The sequence below is a fragment of the Mustela nivalis genome (genome assembly GCF_964662115.1).
Source record: "Mustela nivalis genome assembly, chromosome: 6".
Taxonomy (NCBI): domain Eukaryota; kingdom Metazoa; phylum Chordata; class Mammalia; order Carnivora; family Mustelidae; genus Mustela; species Mustela nivalis.
The window spans coordinates 151,736,642-151,762,802 of record NC_139025.1 but is presented as its reverse complement, the minus strand read 5'-3'; the positions used below and the strand labels follow the sequence as shown (position 1 = coordinate 151,762,802).

Below are 26,161 nucleotides of genomic sequence, written 5' to 3'. Positions count from 1 at the left end.
AAAGGAGTAAAAGGAAGTGAATGAGGGAGGGAGGCAGAGAATCGGGGAACCTCCGTGGATCCCAGCCCTTGATCAGGAGGGTTGGGGGCAGTGCCCCTTCCCCAAGTCCAATGTGAAGGGAAGGTGAGCAATATGGAAGGGGTCCCATTACCCAGGGAGAGGACATCCTCCTGCGGTGGGCATGGTGGATCCAGCCAGGATGATTGTGTTTTAGGTCTTCCCCGGAAATGAGGTATTGTCCTCCTCCAGAGAAGGAGACTCCCAGCAGCAGCTACACCCAGACCCTCCCGGGGCTCCGCTCTCTGCAACCTCCAAGCCCAGGATCCCGGCTGGGCTGGGGTCCTCCGCGGCGGTGCTGAGCGGGTGGACCGGTCTCCAGGCGGCCCAGGGACCGGGCTGAGAGGGAGCCACCGACGCACCCGCCCCCCCTGGTGGAGGAAGGGAGATTGCAGCCCGAGGCTATCTGGATTTTTGCCAAGGCCTCCCTGTCGGGGAAGAATCGCAGCTTTGCTACTTTATGGCTAAAAGACAGTCTTCAATTTCTCTTCCTCTTCCTTCGGATGCTCCATAACCAGATGCCTTTGATCCCTACCCTGGAGCTGTTCCAGTCGTCCACTGCTGTGTCGTAAGCCATCCGCAAGCTGGTTGCCTCAAACTGCCACCATCCGTGAGGCTGCCAGATTCCGTGTGCCCAGAATTCGGATGGGGTACCACAGGGGGGGTTGTTTCTGCTCCATGATGTCTGAAGCCGCGCCTGGGAAGACTCAGCTGGCCGGGGGGCTGGGACCAGCTGGACGCTTCTCGGCGCACATCGAGCATTTTGGCTGGGATGGATGGAGGCGGGGGAAATCTGGGCCTCCTGGCCGCTGCCCCTCCGTGGGGCTCGTGCGTCTTCAGAGTGGCGAGGCCTCTTACGTGGTGGGTCAGGGTGTCGAGTGGGTATCCCAGCGAACAAGACTGAAGCTGCCTGGCCTTTGATGACCCAGTGCGACAGACTGATGTCTGCGTCTTCCCAAGGTTCATGCGTTGAAATCTTCATCTCCCATGTGGTGGTATTTAGTAGTGAAGCCTCTGGGAGATAATTAGGTTTAAAGATTTTCTTTATTTATTTTGAGAGAAAGAGAGAGAGAGCAGCACAAGGGGAGGGGCAGAGAGAGAGAGAGAGAAAATCTCAAGCAGACTCTGCTGAGCACAGAGCCTGACTTGGGGCTCCATCTCGTGATTATGACCTTGAGCTGAAATCGAGTCAGATGCTCGACCGACGGAGCCACCCCGGTGCCTCTGGGAAGTAATTGGGTTTAGATGAGGTCATGAGAGTGGGGCCCCCATGATGGCATTGGTGCCCCCATAAGAAGACAAAGAGAGACCAGAGCTTTCTCTCTCTGATGTGAGGACACAGCCAGAAGGCCGTCATCTGCAAACCAGGAAGAGAGCTCTCGCCAGATACCAAATCTGCCAGCCCTTGACCTGGGACTTCCCAGCTCCAGAACTCTGAGAAATCAATGTTTGTCATTTAAGCCACCCAGTCTGTGGTGTTTTGTGACAGTAGCCCGAGTTGACTGGGACACCAGCCACAGAAGGCCCAGAGGGCCATTTCCACAGGACTCTGTTGGTCTGAGTGGCCATGAGAAAGGAGAGGGGGGACACACGCTGGCTTCTGGCTGGGAGCAGCGTTACAGAACTTGGAGCCATCTTTTAAAACTACCACAAACCCCCAATACTATTTGTCAGAATCAGAAAGATTTACCTTAAGGTACTTTACACATATATGTGTACACTGGGTAGATGAATGAGGAAGCCAACATATTATGATGGTTAAGAGTCTAAGATTAAGGGGCACCTGGGTCGCTCAGGTGGTTGAGGGCCCGACTCTTGATTTTGGCTCAGGTCGTTATCTCAGGGTCGAGAGGGGGGGCCCCCGGCATGGGGCTCTGCACTGGGCATGGAGCCTGCTTAGAATTTTCTCTCTCCTTCTCCTTCTGCCCCCTACCCTGCCACTCATGCACGCTCTGTCTCTTAGAGAGAGAGAGAGAGAGAGAGAGAAGGAGTCTAAGGTTAAAATCAAACAGAACTGAGTTCAAACTGGCTCAGCCACTGGACTGTGTGTCTGGAAACAAGACACTTCCCCTCTCCACATCTCCGTTTCCTCGCTGGCAACACGAGGATAATAACATCTACCTTACTGGGTTTGAGTATGGGTTTTTTTGTTTTTTTTTTTCTTGAGGATAACACAGGGCAGGAGATGTGAAGAACTTGGGCCACAGGAGACATTCAGAAAATGGTAGTCTCTTTTCCTTACATTACCTCAGAAGCTAAATTTCCATTATTTCTATTATCTCAGACTTGCCAAGGTTTGCTACTGGGGCGCATCTTCACAGAGATAGGGAAAGAAGAGCTGTCTCTCTTCAGGGGACAACACCCCCATTCTTTCGGGGAACCGCTCATCCCCCCTGCGGCCAACCAACATGTCCAAATGGGAGTGGCCATCTTCTGCCAGCCAGTCCCAGTGATTGCTCCAGTTTCTGACCAAAAAGCTGGACTGGGGTCATCACATTCTGCCTCCCACCTTCATGACTGGTCTGGAGAAGGGCGCATGACCCCAGAGAGTCGATCACTTTCTTGGAGATTTTGCCCCTCTATTGTCAACTACCTGTGAGGGACACGAGCTGCCCCTCGAATCCAGGATTTTCAGATAGCCTTATGGAGAAACCAGTTCAACGAAAGGAGGTCGTCATGCAGGAAGACAGCATGAGAAGCAGGAACAGGAGGTACACAGGGGGCCCTGGTATCACGAGGTCCCACGGCCGGGTGCCCACAGCTGTCCTTCTGCACCTTTCTGGTGACAGAGTCCGTCCCTTCCTGTGAATTGTTTTCTTCCTTTGCAGCCACAAGAATTCTGAGTCACTAACTACTCTGACTTACACATTGTTTTATTAGGAATGTGAATTGTCCATAAAGTCCAGTACATTCGCTGCTCTTAGGAAACAAGGGCATGACTCTGACACACCTCGAAAGTGACCCAAGGGTGGAGAGTTACCTGCGGACTTGAGTTTCCTGAAAGTCTCTGCAGCTTCCGTCCTTGAACATGATGCTCTGGGCAAGGAAACCCTTCGGGAGGCTCCCTTTTCCATACCTGTCGTCAGGCTCTCTCGCCTCTAGGTTCTGTCCTAACAAGATGACCCTTGGGCCTAGCCTGCAGTTCGGCCACACTGGGCCCAGGGCTGCTGTCCCCCCACTCCAGGCTCAGAAAAAGAAGACTGGAGATTAGACACACGTGCCCTCTGGGCACTGCCCGAGAAGAAACCCCTTGAAAGCCATGCGCTCCGGTACTGGTCATCTCTCCTCTAACTGAGGCGTTGGCTTCGGGGGAAAAAATAGTTTGGTTAGAACATAAACAAACGATGTCTCTAAAAGTAGAAAAGAATCTTATTCAGAAGCTAAGCTGCGGAGATAAAAGCCATCTTTAGTTTATAAAGTGAGTTTCCCGTCCCGTCCCTAAATGACTTCTTTTTTTTTCATGGAAAGAAAAACAGAAACGGTTTCCTTGGGGAAAACTGTGTCTTTGGTCATTCGGGGTGGCCGGCTGGAGGGCCCCCGCCTCCCCGAGCTCGCTTCCCCGGGGCTGAGGGCTCCGGCTGTCACCTGACACCCTGGAATGGGTGACATTCTGTGTGCCAGACCGTGGACAGCTGTGACCCGTGGTTGTGCCCCACCTCTCTTACAGATGAGAAGCCAGTGTCGTGGAAAGACAGGGGAGGTGTCTGTGTGGAGAGAAGGCAGAGCGAGTGACATAAACCTGCAGGAGGACATGAGGTGTGTTCTAGTCTTTCTGGAATGACCTCTTCCTTGTTCTTTTATGCTGCGACTACACTTTGCAATGTGTGGCGTGTGCGGGGGGAGCTGGCTGGGGACTGGGAAGGAAGGTCCTTCTTCTAGCTCCATCTCACTGTTCTCCAAGAGGAGGAGGCCAAGATCTCTCTGGGCAGAGGCTGCATTATGGGCTGGGCTACGTGTGGCCCGGGTCATTGTACTTGAACTCATTCTGCCTGGCTGGTCAGCCTCCTTCCTGTTTCCCGCATCTGTGGTCTGAGGAGTGAAGCTGATGGGACCCTGCCTTGCCCCTTCTTTCCTTCTGTCTCTTGCTGGTGCTTTCCTGCCATGAAGCTGGGAAAATCCAGAGAGGGGGCCTTCAGTAGAATGAGTCGGGAGGTGGTGGGGACAGGGGAGCTCTCCTGCAGATCCCACAGGAGGAGACGGACCTCATTCACCTTGTACGTGGTTTCAACTTCGCTGCCGCATCAGGAGGAGGCAAGGCTCTCCTCCTCCCCCCACCGCAGCCCAGCCAGTGACGGACGCTCCCGCCATGAGAAGCCGCCCTGCATCCGCTCCCAGGGGACGCTGACGGACCTCGTGTTTACCATGGCCTTTCCTCTACACAAGAGCGTACCTCTCCTTTGTTCTTGCGTGTTCTGGGTTGCCATTCTCTGGTCTTCTCGAATAAACCCTTCTCTTCCTGGTGAAATAACTGGCAGTTTTATTTTTAAGGGGAACGAAGCTGACTTGGAAAATTTTGCAGTTTGGGCACGTGGCTCTCTCTCCGCATTCCCACTCACGTGTGTCAGGGCCCGCTCTTCCATCTAAATCTTGGTGGCAGGTGGGTGGTACATTCCAGATTTGGACTTTGTCACAGGGAATGGTCCTATTTAGGGCTCCGGTAGAATTCACCAGCTTCAAACCGTCAGAGGATCAAGAATGCCAGGGATGCCAGGCACCCGGGGAGTCATGTCCTGTCTCCCATTTGTTCATCAGGACCCCCGCGGGGAAGAGGCCAACCCGCTCTTTCCCGCCACGTCTTGTTCCTGTCCGTTGGCAGGGCGTGTGTCACAGACACACCAGATGATGCCATAAACAAGAGAAACAGCATTGCTGGGTCACATGGGGTCTGCACTGTCACGGCACCCTGTTCAGCCAAGACACCAGAGGCCCAGGCTCCACCTACCCTGTGGTTGCCCCATCCCTACGGTGTGGAATTTGTTTCCATCTAAGTGGGTTCATCTTCCGATCCGTATTCCAAATGGCATGGAACAACACCGAAACATACCGGGGACAATGAGCCCCTTCATCTCAGGCAGGGGTCAGCCGACTCCAGACTTCGGTCAGAGCACAGCCGCTCTCATTTGTGGATTGCCGGCAGGTTGCTCTCATACTACGAGGACAGAGCTGAGTAGTTGCAAAAGGGTTAGTACAGACCGCAAAGCCTAAAATATTTCCTATCTGGCCCTTTAAGAGAAAGCTTGCTATCCCCTTCCCCAAGGGCATGATCTGGGGGCTGCTCAGAAGCAGGCAAGGACTGGACCCTAGTCCCATGGCCACACCCAGCTGCGAGGAAAACTGGGAAATGTGGCCTTCACGCCAGCCAGCCATTCACCCCGCTAGACCTTTCGTGATGGCTACAGGAAAGGGGAGAAGAACTTTGGGAGGACAAGCAGCTGTCTTGCCTGCGCTGGGTCATGTGTCCTTGGGTCAGATCTTGATGCCTGTTATTTTACAACTCTGAGCTTCTGAGCCAGGTTCCTGCTACTCATTCATAATCTTGTTGATTTCTTCTGTTGTCTCTGTCTGCGCTCCTCACTGGGGTTGTTCCTGCAGCACAGCCAGAGTTCCATTCAAGAGCCGACTGTCCCCCCAGAGTCTTCTTCCTGGTGGCCTTTATCTTCAGTGTGACTCAGGGCCCGGCCGTGCCCACCTCCCCTTCCCTTCCAGGCACAAGGTCTCTGCTGCCCTGGCTCCTCCCACTCCATCCGTCCACCGCCTTGTCAGAACCTGGTCCTGACAAGGACCTGGCTGGCTCAGTCAGCAGAGCGAGCGACTCTTGGTCTCAGGATTATCAGTTCGAGCCCCATGTTGGGTGTAGAGATTACGTAACAATAGAAATCTTAAAAAAGAAGAAAGAAAAAGAAAAAGCAGCGATTCCCTTTACCTCCGGGGATGGAAATCATCCCATTTGTGCTCTGGGACAGGACTTTCTCCTATTCTCTCCTCCCCCCAGGACATTTCACCCTCAACATGCCAGCCCGTGGCGTGGAGTGTTTCTGGAGCCGGCATGTAGCTTCTTACACTCTCCTTAGAGGTCTGCCTCTTCTAAATATCCTCCCTAGGCTACCTCCAGGCTCTGATCCCATCACACCATCTTGGTTTCACCCATGAGATCATATTTCTCACCCTGCGCTCTGGCATCAATCTGGAACTCGCTCATGACTCATGCACTGTCTGCATATGAACGCAGAACAGCTAAGAGTCAGGTCTGGGGCAAATTTTGAAAGCATTATGTGCTGTGTCGGAGACAAAGGAAAGGACTAAGGGTCCTACTCAGAAAAGGGAAGCCTGGATCCGTGCCATCTTCCAACAGTTGAAGAGCTGCCGGGTGGAAAAGGGATGAGAGCACGTCTGTAAGATTTCTGCAAGATCTGATTTTTAAAGCCCACGAACAAGCATCCCTTTGGTAAATAAATCTAAACTTAAACAAACAAAGATATATCCATGAGGTGGCCCTTGTTCCAAATGGCCCAGAATGGCAAAACTGAGATCAAAGCGAAACTCTTTTTGATACAAAATCAAAAAGGACCTTGTAAGAAGCTGTCTGACCTGAACTGGGTTGCCCGGATAGGTAGTGAGCGTCTGGTTTTGGTGGTATTCAAGCAATAATAACCGCTTGACTCCAAGCAGAATGAGTGGTTCAACAAAGTGGCTGGCCTGGGCAGTATCCTTTTGATGGCAAAGCAAAAGGAACCTTCTCGCATCAGCTCAGATTAGAGGGGATTTTTGTAAAGAATTCAGCTCTCATCAACGGTGAGAGCTGAGCCGAGCCCCTAGGCTCCTGGAGGGACAGGAATGAGATCAGCTCGGAGCCTACCCCACTGCGGTGACTCAGCTACCAGCTCTGCTGCTAGATTTTTTTAGTTCACATTCTTTCCTGAGAATCTGAGGGGCCATTGGCAAGACTCCGGGTTTGGCTCCCCCCGAGTCTGGTGTGCAGTCCTGGTTCGATCACAGGCGGTTGCGGGGGTGGAGTCTCGTGATTCGAACATAAAATCATTGTGACAGAGACCAACCATGCAGGGGGATGTTAACGTTCTCAGAACAGTTGGGAGGGCAGATACCGCCCAACTGATCTTGAGGGTCCTGTCCAAACTCAGCACTCACTGATTCTGAGTCAAAAGTAATTTCGAGCAGATGATATTCTTTATGTGACCATAAGGAGGGCGGGACTAATTCATCTTCAGCCGGAGTCACGAGCTGGGACTATGGAGAGGGGGTGGCAGAGGTGACAGCAGGGCCACGGGGAGAAGTGGTGGAAAAGGAAGAAATGTTCATGGTCACTTGGCAGTCTCGGGTGGGCTGCCTGCTGGGACACGCATAGTCTAGATCAGAGCCGCCCCCAGGCTGAATTACAAGTCACCTTGCACTTGTGTTGATGCCGTTTCTAAAATAAACTCTTCATTTTTTTGGAATAATTTTAGATGCATAGAGAAAGAGGCTGCACAAAGAGCATGGGGCCCCCATACAGCCGGTCCCTAGGGTCCCCTCTTGCTAACCTCTTCCATTACTGTAGCACATTGTCACAGGGAACAAGCTGAGGTTCATGTATTTGTATCTAAACTCCGTGCCTGAATGGGGTTTCATTGGCTTTTCTCTACCGTCCTTTTTCTGTGCCAGGATCCCACCCACGACACCTGTATCTGTTTCCCGGGGCCACCACCACAAGTCGCCACAAACCCGGAAACCATGCGCTCACGGTTCTGGAGGTCAGAAGTCCTAACCCTGTAGGGCATGAGTCCTCCGCAGGCTCCAAGGGAGAGTGGCTCCAGCTGTTCCCCCGCTCAACGCCATGGTGGGGGCTGTCTTCAAGGGATGACTCCGTTCTCCGCCTGCATCTTCACACGGACTCCTTGGTGTATTTCAAAGATTGATTTTATTTACTTGTTTATTTATTTAAAATTATTCGACAGAGACACACAGCAAGAGAGGGAACACAAGCAGGGGGAGTGGGAGAGGGAGAAGCAGGCCTCCCGCCGAGCAGGGAGCCCGATGCGGGACTCGATCCCGGGACCCAGGAACCATGACCAGAGCCAAAGGCAGAGACTTAAAGACTGAGCCCCCAGGCGCCCCTCCTTTGTGTATTTCAAATTTCCCTCTCCTTTCTCTTATAAAAACACCAGTCACTGGATTTAGGGCTCATCCTAAATTCAGAATAATCTCCTCTTGAGATTTTTAACCTAATGACGTCTATAAGACCCTATTTCCACCTAAGGTCATAACCACAGGTACTGAGAGCTGGGACTTGGGCAGATCTTTTGGAGGGGGATGCAGTCCACCCCCTGTAATACCACATTATACGGAGTCATCATGTTTCTTAGGCTCCTTGGGAGGGGACAGTTTCTCAGACTTTCTCTGCTTCTCATGGCCCTGACTGCTTTGAGGATTCCTGGTCCGAGGTTTCCTAGCCTGTCTCTCAAGCTGAGTTTGTCTGATGTTTTTCTCATGCTGAGACCAGGGTTATGGGCTTTGAAGAGAAAGGCCACAGAGGTGTAGTGTTGCTCTCAACACAGCAAATCAAGGATGTGTGTTATCACCTGGATTTGTCACTGATTATGTTAACCATAATCACCTGGCTAAGGAAGTGTTTACCAGATTTTTCTCCACAGCAAAGTTACTTTCTTACTCCCCCCATTTCTTTACCGTAGTCTTTGGAAGCAAGTCACTAAGCACACCTCACTTTTAAGGGTTAGGAGCCTCTGCCCCACCCCTTGAGGGAAGTATTTGCATAAGTTATTTGGGATTCTACTGTCTATGCAATTTTTTAAAAATTTAAATTTAATTCAAAAAATTTCAAATAAATAAATGAATAGAGAAGCTGACATGCGGGACCATTTGACAGAGGCACTGAATGTTTGCTGAAGCTGACAACAGAGAACCGGGGCTTGTAGGTCCTATTTTCCTAGTAGCTAACTTCTGTTGTCTGTTATACAGGAGGAGTTCAAGGCGGGATTGGGGGAAATGGTCTTCAGCACAGACTGTGGGCCACACTGTGTGCGCGCCTCACATGGGGTCTGGGCCGTGGGGCTTCTCCCTTCCCCTCACTCACACCCACATGTGCTTGTCCCCCTGCATGGGAGGCGGAGGCCGGGGCCTCACTGCCCACCCCCCGCCCCCAGCTCATGGTGTGACATCTCCCTATGGAGCATTCCTCCTGCCCCGTCTCCCCCCCCCGCCCCCCAGGCTGGATAGCCCCTCTGTGGCGCCCCGGAGAGAGCATCCCCCCCACCCCCAAGTCTGCTGTCTGCTCCCTGGACAGTTGGGAGAGGTCTGCTCTCACCGTGTTCCAGGCCTCAGGCCTTTCCATGACTGAAGCCCATTCGATTCCTTTCGCTCGTGGCCGGGCACATGCAGGGGGCAGCAGGGGGCAGAGCCTCACTTCCACGCGGGCTTTCCCATATAGACTTTTTTGTTTTCCAATGTAGACCTCTGCTGACATCTCCAAATTAGATCATTCACATAGTCACGCTGGCTGAAAAAATTCCTCAGCAGACCACCCCACCAGGACTTTCTCTAACCTAATCATTAGATCTTCTATGGGGCTTGCTATTACACTAAAAACAGAAAGGCACAGAACCTACAGATTTCAAGAAACCTAATGTATAAATACAGACAATCACAGTGAGATTTTTGAGATTAATAAAAATGGCTTCTTAGACTCTTTGGTTGGGCTGTCGCTGAAAATAAATCCTGTCATTACCTTGGGGATAACCCAGTATTACAGTGTGTTCTGTGTTCAAATATATGACAGCATAAATCACAGTATGTGTAATCCTGTTCTGGTATTATTTTCACTTTCCAATATACTAAGAGCCTTGAAAAATGCCATCAGCCACGCCACCTGGGGACACCTGAGGAGTGGCGCTGAAGATCTTTCCCCTCCCTCTCTCTTCTCAAGGTTACCTCCTGGGAGTCAGCTCCTGTGTCTGGGGGGCACCTTTCCCAGCCAACTTCTTCTCGAAGCTGGTTCTTCAGCTTCTCAGCTTTTGGTTCTCTGCTGTTCCCATCTAGTTCAGAACTTGCACTTGTTAGGTGTTACCGACTGAATGGTGTACTGAGGCCCTCACCTCCAAGGCGATGGTGTTTGGAGATGGGGCCTCGGGGATGACAGTGGGGTCCCATGAGGTCATGAGGGTGGTGGTCCCGTGGTGGGATGGGTGCCCTTACAAGAAGAAGCACCGAGAGCTTGCTGTCTCCCTGTCTCTCTCTGCCACGGGAGGCCATCTGCAAGTTAGCAAGGGGACGTCACTAGACACTGATCGTGCCGATGCCCTGAACTTGGGCTTCCAGCCTCCAAAACGAGGACAAAACTAAGGTCTGCTTAAGCCACCCAGCCTGCAGGACCTTGTGGCGGGCGCTCCGCGGACATTCCCTGGCTGAATCAACGAGCAGTGCATAATCCTGGAGCGGACAGATCCCGGACACAGGTCTCCTTCTTTGCAAGGATCCTTCTCTGCTTCAACACCCTTTGTTTCCAGAGTCTTTTGTAAGAACCCCAGCCCTTCCCAGCCCAGTGACATAATATCAATGGTAACTCGGGTTCTTACTGTCTACTTCTCAGTACAGGGGCAACAAATAGTTTTCTCCCCAAAAGGCACCCTGAATCCTTTGGTGGTGGAACCCTTCGGCCTCACTCAGATGGGGATTCCGGAGGTCCTGCTGGACTCGGTGTGGGAGTGCTGCGATCAATTAGCAATGTCTGTCACGGCCCTGGAAGGGGCCAGTAGAGGGGGTTGTTCCAATCTTGATGGGGTAGGAATGCATCAGAGCTGCCGCCTCAGACATATCCGGCACCAGCAGGGGTTGGCCATCCTACCCTCAAAGGGCCCCCGACTTCTGCAGGTGCCCAGTGAGAAGCAAGGGGCACGGGGGTGGAGGGAAAGTCCAATGGCCGAGGAGCCCTTCTGGGCCTGCCCCTTGATCAGAGCAGTGCTGAGCTGAGAACACGTATTCTCCCCACCTCGGCCCAGGGCTGCCTGCAACGGGGAAGCCTGGGGTGACACGGGTGAGTGACGGAGCAGCGGCCCAGCGGTCACAGGGACAGGGGCATCGCAGGTCACTCTGCCAAAGCCGCTGGGAAATGAGAGGTGAGGCAGGAGTAGCATAGGCAAAAGGGACAGGGACAGGGCCTGCTGGATGACGGGGATGCCAGGAACAAAGGCTCAGAGGCAGGTAACACGTGCGAAGCCTGGGCGCCTGGAGTGGCAGACGTGGGCTGAGGAGGAAGGGCCAGGGGAGGAGGTCTGGGGCAAGTCTCACAGCCCAGTTCCTTTGATGCTGGCAGCCTAGCCCAGGGATTAAACACCACTTGTGAAAGCTGGAAGGCCCGTGGTCAAATCTTGCCTCTTTCTCTTCTTAGCTGTGTTGCTTTGGGCAAGTTACTTAACTTCTCTGGGCCTCTGATTCCTCAACCAGGGATAATAATAGTACCTGACTTCCTAAGGCCGTTGTTAACGTTGACGGAGAATGTACGAAGCACCCAGAACAGTACCTGGCACATAGTACCGCATAAACAGTTGAGAGGGTCATGATTCTGTAAAGCAGGTCGAACATTAATCACTAATTGTGTTTCATGGGATCCCTAAGAGATGCTCCTGTCCAAAAGGTTCTTAGAGTTAAAAAAAAATTGGAAAACGTCTCCTATCACATCTTGATCAAGACTGGGGAGTCCACTGTAAAACAAAGACAAACCCTAAAGAAAAACCCATCTAGCTTTATTTAGCCCGGTGTTTTCCAAGCCTGGTGTGTCATGGAACCTTCTGAACACCTCATGGGGCAGTGTTCCACGGACACCAGTTTGGGAATGCTTAGGGCAAAGGCAGCAGGGGAGCCTCTGAAAGAAAGGAAGGGGTTCCCAGGAGAACCCGTCTGCCCGGGCAAGCCACGGCAAGATTCCAGTGTGAGAGGAGGGAGGGTGCAAAGCTCAGGGTGACGGACCCCATACCTGGAGGGAAGGGTGCATGGGAGAGACGCACAGTGGGGAGACAGAGACTACCAGGGTGCTGTTTGCATAGGGAGGGGAGAGAAGAGGAGGCAGAGGTGACCCTGAGAACTCGCATTTCGGGAGGGAGCAGGAAGGGGGCAAAGACCGGGGGCAGCCATCACTATGTCCATACCACCCAGTCCCAGCCCGCTCGCCCCATCCTTCCTTCCCAACCATGGGACCCAGGGGAGTCTCAGCCCCGTGGCCTCCACCAGGGGGGTCCTGGAGAGAGAAAGGTGGGGACAGCCGTGTCATGGGGAAGAGTAGCCCCCAGGAGGCCAAAAACAGGCTGTCCCCGCTACACGCAGATCGTGTCGTTGTAGAATCGGCAGCAGACGTCCAGGGCCTCTTGGCTGACCGCTGGGCTGGGGCTGCAAAGAAGCAAAGGCTGTGGTTTGGCTCCAGGCCTGGCTCGGCTGGCCACAAAGGGCTGTGCAACCCTGGGAAAGTTGCTTCATGCCTCTGGTCCACTCCAAGTCCGCTCTTCAAGCCCCACATCAGCCACGGCCTGAGCCTTCCTACCCCTCGCCCCAGAGCCAGAGGCACCCCCAAGGCACTTGGGCTCTCTGCACCCCGTCACTGTCAGGGCCCCAGAGCCCCCAGCCCAAGCCTCACCTCTGGAAGGCCTCACGGCAGCACTGGTACACCTCAAAGCTGCTGCCGCCGATGGTTGTGTTCAGGAGGGTCATGCAGTCGGCCGCCCCCCGGGGCACATAGAGGATCCCTGGGCAGGGAAGACAGCTGGTGGGCAGGGTCTGTCCCCCCACCCCCACTCCTGCCGGGAACTTCCAGAGAGCTGGAGCCCCGGTGTCCCACCCTGGACAGACCAGCACTCACCTGCCACGCAGGCATTCACCAGGGACACACAGGTCCCCGTGCAGAGCGCCCGGAGTACTATCTGGGAGAAGTCGCTCTTCCGCTGGGGGGCCATGGAGGCTGCGAGGAAATGGGTGTTGAGGGCCAGGAAGCCCTCGGCCCACAGTCTGCACCTCTGGCTGCCTCTGCTGGCTCCCTTTCCCCTTCTGGGCAGCTGGAGGGATAGATGTCATCCTCCTGACCGCCTATGGGGTTCGGGAGTCCTCCTTGGCCTGACTTGGGCCCCCAGGTAGCACCCCACACCGGCCAACATCAGAGGCAGATGTAGTTTTCGGTCAGGCAGACCTGGGAGTCAATGCAGGCTCAGCCACTAGGAGCTGAGTGACTGGGGCCATGACTTCCCTTCTCCATGACCAGTTTCCTTCCCTGTAAAATGGCATGGTTACACCACCGGGCAGGGGATCAGTGAGGAGTGGAGCTGCTCAGAACCGTGCAGGGCTCTCCCTAGGTCTCACCAGGGCTGCCTGTCCACCATGGGTATGGGACAGCCTCAGGGGACAGGCCAGCCCTGCACCTTCCCTCCCTCCCCAGACTCCTGAGCCAGGTGCTAATCCCTGGGGTGTCCCGGGGCCACAAAGGTCTCCTGGGACTGGGAGGAGCCTCCACAACCATCTTGCTCAGGCCCCACCCTGGACACACAGGAGGACTGAGACCTAACGACCCCCCAGAAGGCTGTCTCAGAGCCAGGCCCCCAACCGCCCAGGGTGCTTGGGAGGCCCCCCAGGACTCACTCAGGCCTCCCAGCATGATCCCAATGGAACTGAAGTTGGCAAATCCACAGAGGGCGAAGGTCGTGAGGATTTCTGCTCTGACCTGAGAAAACAGAAGAGCAGTGAGGACGGCCTTGCCCCTCGCATGGGGCCGGACACCCCCACAGCACCCTGACTCCCACCCTGACTCCCTGCCCTACTTGCATCCACCCCTGTGTGTCTTTGATCTTGGCGGCCCACAGTGCTTGCCAACCCCCAATCCCAGGCCTTGCAAACTGGCCTCTAGGTCCGTTCAGGCCATACTGCCTGAGAAATAGCCCCCTTCCCATGCCCTTTAGTTCCCTTAATTGCCAGCCCTTCCGGGTCTGATTCAGGGTAGCCATGCCCTGTGGCTTTGGCCCTACTAAGCCCTGGGCCCCGGGGGCACTTGGTGAATTGGCTTTCCGAATCCTGTAGACAAGAGTTTGTCTTCCTGCAGGTGCTTTCAGGCTGAGAGAGGAAGGAGTGCAGCTTCCGAAGACAGTGAGGCCCTGAGAGCCCAGCCGGCTGGGCTCCACGCGTGTCCCCACCTATGACCAGACTGAGCAAGTCAGTAGCCTCTTGACGATTTGCTGGCTCTGTCTGCAGCATGGGAATGACAGCACCTGTCTGAAGGGCTGTTGTAGGGGTCACACAGTGTGGGGGGAGTACCAGAATTTAAGCAAAGTAATTCTCCTTCCCCTCCCAATGAAACAGTTATCTAATGTCCCAGAAAGAGGTGTTAAGAGCCAAATGGAATGATTTGGAATTTAAAAAAAAAAAAAAAAAAAAGCTTAGATCATACCTCACACCATATTAAAAAAAAAAATCAATTCTAGAGCACTGAGGCAGATATATACGGATATCTTAAACAGCAAATAATAGAAAATATAGGGAAATGATAATGATCCTTACAAGGTAGCATTATTACTTTCATTTTGGAGAGGAGCAAACTGAGACTCAGAAAGTTTAAGTAACTGGGGCGGTTCAAACAGCCAGAAGGTGGCTCTGTCAGAATTGGAATTCAGTTCCGTCTGGCTGCAAAACTCACGATTTTAGGTATTTCACTATATTGTCTCAGGAATATAACACCTACCAGATTTTTGGAATGGAGATAACTTTCTAAGTTTAGAAATTATAGTAGAAATCACAAAGGAAAAGTTTTGGTGTAAAATCTGTTAAAAGAAAAAATCCCCAAATGCAAAAATAAGGGAGGAAAAAAAACTAGGAAATATATACACATAAAATAAAATAGAAAAAGGTTAATGTCTTTGTAACATAAAGAGTTTACACAAATGGATGGAAAAATATTAAGGCTCCTGCATCCTGCTTGCTCACCTACCATCACCCCTCTCTACAGCAGCTCGTGGAATCTTCAATGTAAAATGTCAAATCTTCAGGAACTTTCTGCTGCTCCTCGGCCCACCTCTGCTACAATTACCTCCTGCTCTAACTGTGCTTCTCTCCTTTCGGTTCTCCAAACAAGTGCTTTTTAACCCCAGGGCCTTTGCACATGTCTTTTCTTTGTCTGGAACGCTCTTCCCAGCTTCACCTGGCCCCTTCGCCTCTCTCCAAGTCTGGGCCTAAATGCTATACCCTTGGGGGGGCTTTTCTGACCAGCCCAGCCAAGGAAGACCCTTCTGTTTTCTCCTCTTGTTTCCTTTGTAGAACTTCATTCAAATTGTGGTTTACATTTTTTTGCTTCGTTTCCTTGGGCTTTTCACCAGATGTACATTCCATGACAATAGGACCACATCTGTCTACTTCCCCTTTTTAAATTTCTGGTGCCTAGCAGAGTGCCTGGTACCCTAGCAGTCTCAACCAGTACTTGCTAGAGGAACAAAGCTCCTAAAAAAAGATTCTAAAGGAGCAGCCCATCCACTATCTCTAGAGAGACTGGGACAGGGGTTAAGGATAAGGAGGAAGCGGAGATCTGTGCTTTTGGTCTCACTAAATGGAAGGCTCCATTCCCTTACAATTTAAATCATAATTTAAAAGACAAGAAAAAATATTTCCCCTTCGAAGTGCTTGCACCCCAAGAGATGCAAATTAAAGCAATGAGCTATTATTTGCCTGTTAAAGTAAGCACAACTTTTTTTAAGGAGGCTGCTCGGTGCTGTTTGGTGTGCGGTAAAATCAGAGCTTGCAGCCCAGCTGGGGGCGGTTTCCGTCGGTGCCACCCTTTAGGAAAGTTACTGGGAGCGACCACAGGAGGGTTCATGCCACGTGATTCAGTCCAGTTGTCCCACATCTGGGAAAGCTCTGAAGGAAATGAGCTGAGAGGAGGGAGAAGTTCAGTGCACAGAGCTCTTTTAGCACTGCGTAAAATCACCAAACGAGACCATTAACCCAAGGGGCCCAACAGCAAGGGGTTGGTTAAATATGTCAGAATGCATCCGTCAGAAATGATGTTTCTGTCCTCTAACAGTTGAGGTGGGAAAAGCCGGCTCCAACACAGGGCGGAAGCCTCCTAAGAGGCTTCGGGAAGGAGGCAGTGAAGCCCAAGGCCATCTTGTCGCTCAGGGCACTAGGACTGGGAGGCTGGGCACCAGCTCCGGGTGTCCTCTGCCTGTCCAGGAGCTGGGACAGCTGTTGCCCGGGGCCCGGGAGCAGCAGCATCACGCCCCCGCCACAGGGAGGGGCCCGGACACTCACGGAGATCCACTGCTTCTTGGTGCCGACCCACTCCTCTGCTCCCGCGAGGCGGCGCTGCTTGTACTGGGCCAGTTCCTGGTAGGCCACGAACTCGTTCAGGAACAGCTTGGTCCCCAGCAGCTCCGCCACCACCGGGCAGTCCTCCCAGGCCACCCCCATCAAGAAGGCCACGGGCCTCAGGGCGTAGGAGCAGATGAGCTGAGACACAAGGCAAGGGCAGCTGCTGGGACCAGGGCTGGCTGGGCCTCTGCCGGGTGTCCCCCAGTGCCGCCCCCCTCCCGGCCCTGGGCTGCCCCTTGCAGGCCAAGCGGGCAGCCAAGCGGTACCTGGAAGCTGAGCTCCTGGGCCCCCACCATGGCTCCCAGCCAGGAGAGGGCCGCGTTGACGAAGGCCAACAACGCCAGGAAGGCAATCAGGTTAGCTCCGATGTTCCCAACCAGCTTCACGGAGATGGCGGCCCCGCTGCTGGCGGCTTCCAAGAGGTTCTGAGCATCTCTGTTTGGGGGACCAAGAACCACCATGATGGGCCTGTCCCCACACACAGCGGGGCTCCTCATCCTGTAGGCTCTGAGAGGAACTGGACAAAGTATTTCGGAGCTGAGGGACCTTGTTTTGTTTCTGAGACCCCGGCGGGGAGGAAGGGGCTGGTCCAAGCACTAGGGAAAGGCCCGGACTGCCAGCGGCCACTTAGGGCTTTGGAGAACTTGAAAGGAGGCTGGTCAACGCAGAGGTGTGTTATAAGCCTAAACACAGACGAGATTTCAGAGATTCAGGACAGAAAAAAACCCCAAACAAACCATGAAATAGCTCATTAATAATGTTTTATATTGATTACATGTCGAAATGACAGTATTTTAGACACACTGGATTATGTTATTAAATGTTATTAAATATAGTATTAAAATCACTTGTTTCTTTTGCCTTTAGCATTCCAGATGGGGCCCACACTCTAGTTCCATGGGGCAGCACTGCTCTAGACCTGCCCGCCGTGTCCCCAGCACACTGGTCAAAAGGGCCTTCTCAACAATTTTAACAAAGTCCATGTTACGCAGTGGTTGCTGGGCTGTGATGAGAGGAGTTAGCAGGGAAGGGAAATCAGGGAGGTGCTGAGTCTGTATGTGGTCCCCCTGGTGGGGGGGCTCAAGGCAAGGGGAACAGGTTGGGGGGTGCTTTCCAGGATGCTCCCCAGCACACACACCACCAGGCTGCTCTCCCATGGGACCTGCTGGTCCTTTCCCTCTGGTCGCAGCCAGGAAGTTAAGATGCAGGAACAGAGTCCAAGTGTTTTGTGAGTGAAGCCACAAGCCGGGCAGTGAACAAGGAGAGGGCCTGGGGCTGGGCTGAGAGAACCAGACACTGCTGTCCCTCCCTCCCCTCCTCCCCCTCCCCCAGAACCTTCCTCCTCCCTCCCTCTCCCCCCCACACCGTGGCATGCCCCCCGTACCACCCCCCAGGCCACCCTCCTGCAGTGCTCACCCTGCGGTCAGTTTCACCCCTTCTGTGCCCTTAAACTTGGACTCCTCCACCTCCGGGTAGACCAGCTTGGAGAGGGCCAAGGCACAAGGGGCGGCCATCACGGAGGCAGCAATCAGGGAGGCCGCATCGATCTGCAGGGTTGGGAGTGAGGCTTACTGGGAGACAGAGAGAGACAGGAGTGCAGCCCAGGGCAGCTGGGTGCACAGATGCTCTGCCTCACTGGGTCATCCTGGCAGTACTGCTGTCATCGGTGGTGACCGTAGGGACACTTTTCTGGCTGTATTCTCGGAACATGCTAGTTCCCTGCAGGACTTCCATCAGTGGAGCCAAGCAAGTAGTGTTAGCCCACTGTCTGGACAAGGAAACTGAGGGGTCTCCCCAACACTAAATGTGACCTGCCCAGAAGGAAGACAGAGAAGGAATTAGAACCTTCATGTCTTTTGGTTCCAAGTTCAGAGTTCTTCCTTCCCTTCTGGGCTGTCCCCCTTGGGGCACTCATCTGAAGGCTGGTCCACCATCGCCTGAAGGCTTTGTGAGGGTTTCAGACAAAGCTCAGAGGACAGGAGTTGGGATGGATCCAAACTGTGACCTCATGATAGAGGAATGTCCTTCCTCTATAGGATTCTTGTCTTGAATACTTACTGGGAAGGGAGCTTACCATTTCGAGGCAGCCTGTCACACCCACTGCTGTGGTCAGAGAGCCACCAAAGCGGCCCCCCTTTGGCCCTGGGTCTGTCCACAGGAGACACGCTACGGAATTCCTGCCCAGCACGATGGCCCAGCAACCTGAGCCTCAGGGCTTTGTCCTTCCTGAGCTATTATCCTCACTCTGGCCTCAAACCCTTCCCTTTCCTGTGAGTGTATGTGTGTGTTTTAAGGTTTTCTTTATTTATTGGAGAGAGAGAGCATGAGCTGGGAGGGGGAGGGGCAGAGGGAGATGGAGAAATAGACTTCCTGCTGCGCAGGGAGCCTGCTATGGGGCTCAGTCCCAGGACCCCAAGATCATGAGCTGACCCAGAGGCGGATGCTGAACTGAGTGAGCCCCCCAGCCCCTGCTTCCCTGTTTTTCCGCTCCAGAGATGCATGGGATGTTTTTCCAACACTGTATTATTTACCAAGTGGAAAAACCAGAACCAACCCAAACATCTAACTCAAGGGAACGGCTAAGCATTGTCAAGCCGCCACGGGGAGGCTCCGTGTGAGGTCATGACCTGAGCCGACATCAAGAGTCGGACATTTAACCGACTGAACCACCCAGGGGCTCTTCCTTCCTGTTCTTCTAAACCCCCTTCATTTATTTTCAGTGGGGAGTAGATACCCCTTAACCCAAGTATCAGCCCCAACGCCCACCTCCTGCACACCTGTCCTAGGCCCTGGCTGTGCAGGGCCCGCTCTTTGCAGGAAGAGACCAGCCTCGGGGCAGCGGTCTTCTCTCCACGTTCCAGGCTGGGCTTTGGAACATCACCAGCCTCCACGGGGCTGCCCAGATCCCATGGGGACTGTGCCAAACCGGAATCTAGGGCTTTCCCCCCCAGCAGCCAGGACCCTCTCCCTACTGCACTTTGGAGGTCACCTCTGCCTTGCCAGCCTGAGCAGGGTACACATCCTACCGGTGTCACATTCCTGGAAACTGAGTGGGCCAGGCCTGGCCAGAGCCTCAAGGGCTCCGGCTGGTCATTTCAGCTTGGAAAGGGCTGAGTTCTGCCCCAGCTGGCCTCCCCGGGGCACTGGGTCAGTCCACACACGGATTCCCCACTGCCAGCGACATCTCAGGCTATGACATTTCCAGTCCTGCCGGCAGGCACCCCGTCAGGAACACCTGTTCCAGAATCCCAGGGCCTACTTCTGCTCAAAGCTTTCTCCTCTCTACCCAAAGGTGTCCTGTGTGGAGAGGGAAAGAGGGTATGAGCCCTCCATCAAAAATAACTTTACAGGGGCACCTGGATGGCTCAGTAGGTTAAGCCTCTGCCTTCGGCTCAGGTCATGATCTCAGGGTCCTGGGATCGAGTCCCATATGGCTTCTCCCTCGGCCCCTCACGCTGCTTGAGCTCTCTTTCTCTCTGACAAATAAATAAAGAAAAACCCTTAAAAAAAAAAAAAAACAAGAAAAGAAAAGGGAGATGTATGAAAAGATCACAATGAAAGAATTCAGTCAAGGGAGCCCTGGAACCTCAGAGCAGGGGAGGAGGTCTAGACCAGTGTTGTTCAATACAAATACAATGAGAACCACGTCTGTGATTTTAAATTCTCTAGTAGCCAATTTAAAAAAGTAAAGAGAAACAGGTAAAATTATTTTCGGTAACGCATTTTACTAAACCCAACATATCTAAAACTATCTTTCCCTTCACACAATCAATATAAAACTTATCCATAAAATATATCCGTTTGTCCTGCATGAAGTCTCACAGCACACCTCACCTCAGACCAGCCACATTTCGCAGCTCAGTATCCACGTGTGGCTAGTGCTCAGGGTTTCGGATAGCAAGGGAGAGAAAGGAAGAGTGTGCGAGAGGGATCCTTCTGGAATTCAGGGGCTGAGGGCAGACTCAAAGAAACAGTGAGGATTTGCCTGGGGGTGGGAGAGAAAGGGGGGGCGGTGTGCGTAAGGCCCCTGCTGTGGTGGTGGTGGGGGGTGTCCGCCCTGGGGCTGCTGCAGTGGCAGCCAAGAGCCAGGTGGGGGCAGAAGAGAGCTTTTCTTATACCATACTAGAGGCCCTTCCAGAGCCAGGAGGGAAGGAGGAAAGGAAGGTCTGGGGGGCCCTTTCCACCTGGGCCAGCTAGGGGCGGGGCTGGGGCCTCCTACCGGGGCCTGTGCAGGAGATCTGGCGGCCTCTGCGCATTCTGTTGAGCTAAAGGGAAGTGGACCCGTCAGGGCAGCAAGGCTCCCATGGTGGGAAGAACGCCCGTCTTTTGCTGACCACCCCCTCCCCCACACACAACATGCCCCGTCTTTTGCTGACCACCCCCTCCCCCCGACAACATGCTGCCATGGCAAAAGTTTCAGAAACAAAGTTGTGGGTTTCCATTTTTGAAACATCCAATTCCTTCCAAAATCCGTTCAGGGTAGGGGGGCTCTCCTGGGCCTCGGTGATACAAGTGGGAACCAGACGATTTCGAAGATTCTCGTGGGGAGAGGGCCAAGCCCAGAGGACCAAACCCCAGAGCACAGGGGGACTTTTGGGAAAGTCCCACAGCCTCTGCTCTGCTGGGGTGTGTGTGTGTGTGTGTGGCCTCTGTGGCCCCTGTGCCCTGAGGGCAGGTTGGCCCATTGCCCTGCCCAATCGGAAGAACGGAGATGAGAAAGACAGGGGGAATATGGGACCAGAGGAGGGGACAGGGTGGGTCATTCTAGCATTCCACCTACACACACACACACACACACACACACACACACACCTGCATGGGCACCAGGAGGCCCAGCGCATGACAGGGGCGACACTTAGGCTGTAGCTCTTTCTTTCTTTCCTTCCTTTTTTTTTTTGGTTATTGGTTATTACAAATAATGTTGGCATTTGGCATTTTTCAACCGCTTATGAAAATATTTCTGTATCATAATAGTCCTAACCGGATGAAAGGGAAAGAGTATCTTTAAAAATATTTTAATTATTTATTTGAAAGAGAGAGAGCACGAGAGAGAGCAGGAGCAGGGAGGGGCAGAGGGAGAGGAGCAAAGAGAGAGGGAGAAGCAGACTCCCCAACAAGCAGGGACCCCCATCCCAGGACCCCGTGATCATGACCTGAGCCCAAGGCTGGCGCTTAACTGACTGAGCCACCCAGGCACCCGGGAAGGAGTATTTGAACTGACAGATGTTCTCCCAAAGGTGACAGCAAATTACACTCCTGTTAAGAGTGTCCCATAGTCTTGCCAGTTAGAAGCACATAAAGAATTTCTCGGTGGCTCAGTCTGTTGAGGGTCTGCCTTCAGCTCAGGTCCAGACCTCAGCATCCTGCAATCGAGCCCCGCCCCGAGTCAGGCTCCCTGTGGGGAGTCTGCTTCTACCTCTGCCTGCTGCTCCCCCTGCCTGTGCTCCCTCTTTCTCTGGCAAATCAAGTTTTTTTTTTTAATAGAGGCATATAAAATGCTACACATCTTCCAGAAGAAACAGAGGTTACTATTGTTTCAATTTCTTTGTCCATCAGTGAGCTGGAAGATCTTTTCATGATTTATGAATTATTTTCACCTAATCAATCATTTAAACTTTTTAAACATTGTGACTTTCACCATACAGACACCTTTCATTTTTATTAGTAGCTCTGTCAGCCTTTTCCCTTATACTTCTGGATTTCGTATCATGCTCAGATTTTGCAAGAAAATATCAAACTGCAGAAAAGCATGGGTAGAATTACCTCATTTTTAGCCAAAAAAAAAAAAAAAAAGCAAGTATATGCATATTCAGGTATAGATACTTAAATGATGACACAGACCGATCTGGAATGATGAATTTTAAGTCAGTGGTTCTCAAATTGAGCACTAGAGTCATCTGGAAGGCTTGTAATAATACGGGATGGCAGCCCCATTCCCAGTGTTTCTCATTCAGCAGGTCTGGGCTGGGGCCCAAGAATTTGCATTTCTAACAAGCTCCCAGTCAAACTGCTGCTGGAATCTTCTAATCTAGTAAAAGCAGTTCTCTTGAGAAGTGGGTTTGAAGTTTTTTTTTTCACTTTCTTCGCTTCTGCAAGAAGCAAGAATTTCTTTGATGGTTAAGAAAAACATGAAGATCTTTAAAGATTTGCATGTGAAAGCTCAAAGAAGTACAGAGTGTTGGACAAATGTAGGAGGCTATTACCAGGCACTTGGTAAGGGACGTATGGAAAGATGCATGCCTGCTCGCCACGCAGGATGGGGACTGGGGTGAGGGCTCGAGTCACACCATTGGAATTTGACCTAGAAATGCATTGCTCTCAAAAGCTGCACAAGCAATAATTAAGTCCCTCACGGCAGATGAGGGACTTGCGCCCAGCAAGGGTGTGGGGAAGAGGAGGGCAGGGGGAGTAGGACAGATCTCCAGGGACAGCCCAGGTGAGGGACCGTGTATAGGAGTCTTAGAGTCAGATGTGGGTTCGAATCCTGGCTGGGGCATCCCACCTAGTCTCTGGGCCTCAACTTCCTCATCTGTAAAATGGGGATGTCAAGATACCTAGCACTTTGCCTGGTACGTGAGTGTGCTCAGTAGGAGGAACACTGGGACCTCTTGCCCCCAGTGGCCACGTGAGAAGTTGGAAGGGTCCAGCCCACCTGGCCCACTTTCATTTAGGGGCATCACAGCAGCCCGGGTTCTGGACACAGCCCATGAGAGAAGACTCTAGGTTGCTCTGGCCATGGGCAGTGTGGGGCTCCCACCCAGGAAGGTTTCAGGTTCTTGAGGTTTTCAGCAAGCAAAGGGAGAGCTCGACATACCCCAAAAGAGATGTAGGCGCCCAGCAGGCTGCCGGCAATGGTGGCGTAGCCTCCGGTCATGACCGCGTGGATCTCAGAGAGGGTCATGTCGGCCAGGTAGGGCCGGATCAGCAGAGGAGCCTCGGTCTGCAAACAGGAGAGATGTCAGACAGCCAGAGCTGGCCAGGCCAGTGTGGACCCCAGGGTGTCTCCTCCCTCTGCCCCCCGGGAGTGGGGATGTCACAGTGGGTCCTGGGGACCCCAGAGGCAGAGACGGGGTTGGGGCCATAGTTTGTGCTTGGCTGGGCCTCCCTGGACCTCGGCATTGGCCCTGCTCTCTAGAAGGACCCCCAGCCCTTCCTCTTGGCCTGGTTTGCTCCCTTGGGTCAAGTGCCCACTAGGTCCTGGCATCCCACAAGCACCTTACATGCGTCACTCATGACCTTCTGAGAAAGAAGTAGTCACCCCCCTTTCCCAGGAGAGCACTCAGAGAATCAGACAGATTCAGAGAATTACCTCTGTTCATGCAAGGGGCCAGAAGCAGACGGAACTCCAGGCCCGAGCTTTTAATGAAGCCATAGGGTTTGCCAGAAAGAAAGGAGATGGGCATTTGGTGGTGTTTACCGCAGGGCATCTGGGGAAGCCTGGAGTCCTTCATGTAGTCACTTAATAAACACTTACTGAGCACCTCCTATGTTCCAGACTGTTCCATAGAAGAGGGATGGGGATTAAACAAGATAGAGCCCTGACCGCGTGGAGCTTTTATCCTGGGAGTAGTGAGGAGGGTGGGCTATGGGAAGAAATGGACACCCAACAAGGAAACTAGGAGATAAACAGTGTCTCATAGACGATGCTAAAAGCTACGGAGATACGTGCGGGTGAACGCCTAGTGGGTGCAGAGTATTTAGAATTGAGTAACAAGCAAAGGCCATCCCAAGGAGATGACATCAGAGCTGAGACCACAGGTGCCATCAGCTGGGTTTGGTAGCACAGCGTTGCAGGTGGAGTGAACAGCCAGGGCCCTGGGGCAGGGAGGGGGGAGGGGCAGGGGAGCAAGCCAGGGTTGCATGGTCTGGCTCCTGTTTTTAAAGGGTCGCCCTATCACGTGCGTGAAGGACAGAGGGCAGCGGCAGGAATGGAAACAGGTAGAGTAGGAGGGATTCTTTGTCTAGTGGGAGAGACGAGGGCAGCCAGTGGTGAAGGACAGAGACAGTGGGGCAGGGCTGGGACAGGGTCTGGGGGCGAGCTGGCAGGATTTGCCAATGGGCCAGAGGCTTCTGGAAGCTTGGGAAGCTGAGGAAGGAAGGAAGACTCCTTGAGTTTTGTCTGAACAACTTTGTGGAAGATGCTGGTACCCTTTCCTGAGAAGGAAAAGGCTTGGAAGTGTGCAGCTGTGTTGAGGAGGGAATCAGGGTTCTTTTTTTTTTTAATTTTTTTAAAAAGATTTTATTTATTTATTTGACAGAGAGAGATTACAAGTAGATGGAGAGGCAGGTAGAGAGAGAGAGAGAGAGAGAGAGAGAGAGAGAGAGAAGCAAGCTCCTCGCTGAGCAGAGAGCCTGATGCGGGACTCGATCCCAGGACCCCGAGATCATGACCCGAGCCGAAGGCAGCGGCTCAACCCACTGAGCCACCCAGACGCCCCGGGAATCAGGGTTCTGCCTACTTGGACTTAGTGTGGTGAATTTGAGATGCACTTTAGGTATCTAAGTGGAAGGTCAAGGGGCAGTTGGGTGGGTCAGACTGGAGCTGGGTCTGGGTGACATTGAAGTAGTTAAACCACGGGGCTTATAGGACAGAGTGTGCCCTGAGAAGACGGCACAGGCTGCCAACACTGGGGCTAAGATGATGCCATTGACCCTCAGAGGCTCCCCATTCCCTTGGGGGAATCGATGCATAGACCCAAGGGTCTAGGTCAATGTGGCCGCCAACTGGTTGACAGTCAGTTCACTTGGGGAGCTCTTCACATCGCCCAAAACCCATTCACCTGAAAACTTGTATTTTGTCAGCAAAAACCATAGAGCACATTTGCCACATTTCATTTAAATAATTGCTTTTGTGTTTCCGTATTTCTTTCACTTTTGCTTCATTTTAAACATTTTAAAGGGGGGGTGCGTCTGGGTGGCTCAGTGGGTTAAAGCCTCTGCCTTCGGCTCAGGTCGTGATCCCAGGGTCCTGGGATGGAGCCTTGAATCGGGCTCTCTGCTCAGCGGGGAGCCTGCTTCCTCCTCTCTCTCTCTCTCTGCCTGCCTCTCTGCCTACTTGTGATCTCTGTCAAAGAAATAAATAGAATCTTAAAAAAAAAAAAAAAAAATTTGAAGGGATTTGAAACCGGAGCACATCTGTCCTTACAGGGTTTAAAAAAACCATTGAAATCAACACACCGGTACTACAGCCAAAAGACGCAAACATGGCATTCTGTGGCAAGTATGTCTTTTGGTGACTCCAAAGTTGGTCCAATGGGTTGGGTCCCTGGAACCGGCTCTGGGGTCTCACCCTCAGGAGGGTTGGGCCTTCTGAAAGGGGCTCGGGACTGACAGGTGCTTTCAGAGTCACACTTACTTTGGAAAATGCATTTCAGAAAGAAAGGGGAGAAAAGAAGACAAAATGATGTCATGTAAGGAACGCTGCCCAGGAAGGCCGCAGCTGGGTTCTAAGTCCTGACTTACATTGCGGGGTCCTGGCAAGCTGTTCCCACCCTCAAGCCTTTTTCTGCTGGAAGGGAGGAAGGTGGATGCCACCTGTACGATTTGTGAGTCTCTGAGCTGATGAAGACCTCCGCGGCCTAGAGTGGTAGAAGGTGCCAGATAGAGGCCATCCTCCCTGGTGCGACCCAGGGAAAGAGCGCCTCCCCAGACGGAGAATCCCCAGGGCAGTGGCCTTTGGTGACCCTGGGAGAAGGTCTGAGAGCCTCTTCCACTGACTGAATCTAGCTCCGGGGACCCAGGGCACCCACCTTCCCTGGGGATG

At 52.9% G+C, this 26,161-nt stretch overlaps 1 protein-coding gene and 1 long non-coding RNA gene across 11 annotated transcripts in view; one reads left to right on the top strand and one right to left on the bottom strand.

Moving 5' to 3' along the window:
- The first annotated feature begins 6 nt into the window (after window positions 1-6).
- Window positions 7-12,126, top strand: LOC309867384. Of its 2 annotated transcripts, XR_014313137.1 has the most exons (3): window positions 7-3,475; window positions 3,725-5,238; window positions 7,717-12,126. It is a non-coding gene; the product is annotated as an uncharacterized lncRNA (long non-coding RNA). The 2 variants fall into 2 exon arrangements; XR_014313138.1 differs by having other exon boundaries at window positions 7-5,238.
- Window positions 11,790-26,161, bottom strand: part of SLC28A1 (solute carrier family 28 member 1) — a 42,686-nt gene continuing 28,314 nt past the window's right edge. For all 9 annotated transcript variants that reach the window (XM_082736155.1, XM_082736154.1, XM_082736160.1 and 6 more), the window contains 8 exons: window positions 23,213-23,338; window positions 17,815-17,945; window positions 16,665-16,833; window positions 16,339-16,536; window positions 13,687-13,768; window positions 12,917-13,015; window positions 12,695-12,803; window positions 11,790-12,450 (listed from right to left, as the gene is read on the bottom strand). In XM_082736155.1, coding sequence (XP_082592281.1) covers window positions 12,378-12,450; window positions 12,695-12,803; window positions 12,917-13,015; window positions 13,687-13,768; window positions 16,339-16,536; window positions 16,665-16,833; window positions 17,815-17,945; window positions 23,213-23,338 — 987 coding nt within the window. In that variant the 3' untranslated portion in view covers window positions 11,790-12,377. The remainder of the gene's footprint in view (window positions 12,451-12,694; window positions 12,804-12,916; window positions 13,016-13,686; window positions 13,769-16,338; window positions 16,537-16,664; window positions 16,834-17,814; window positions 17,946-23,212; window positions 23,339-26,161) is intronic.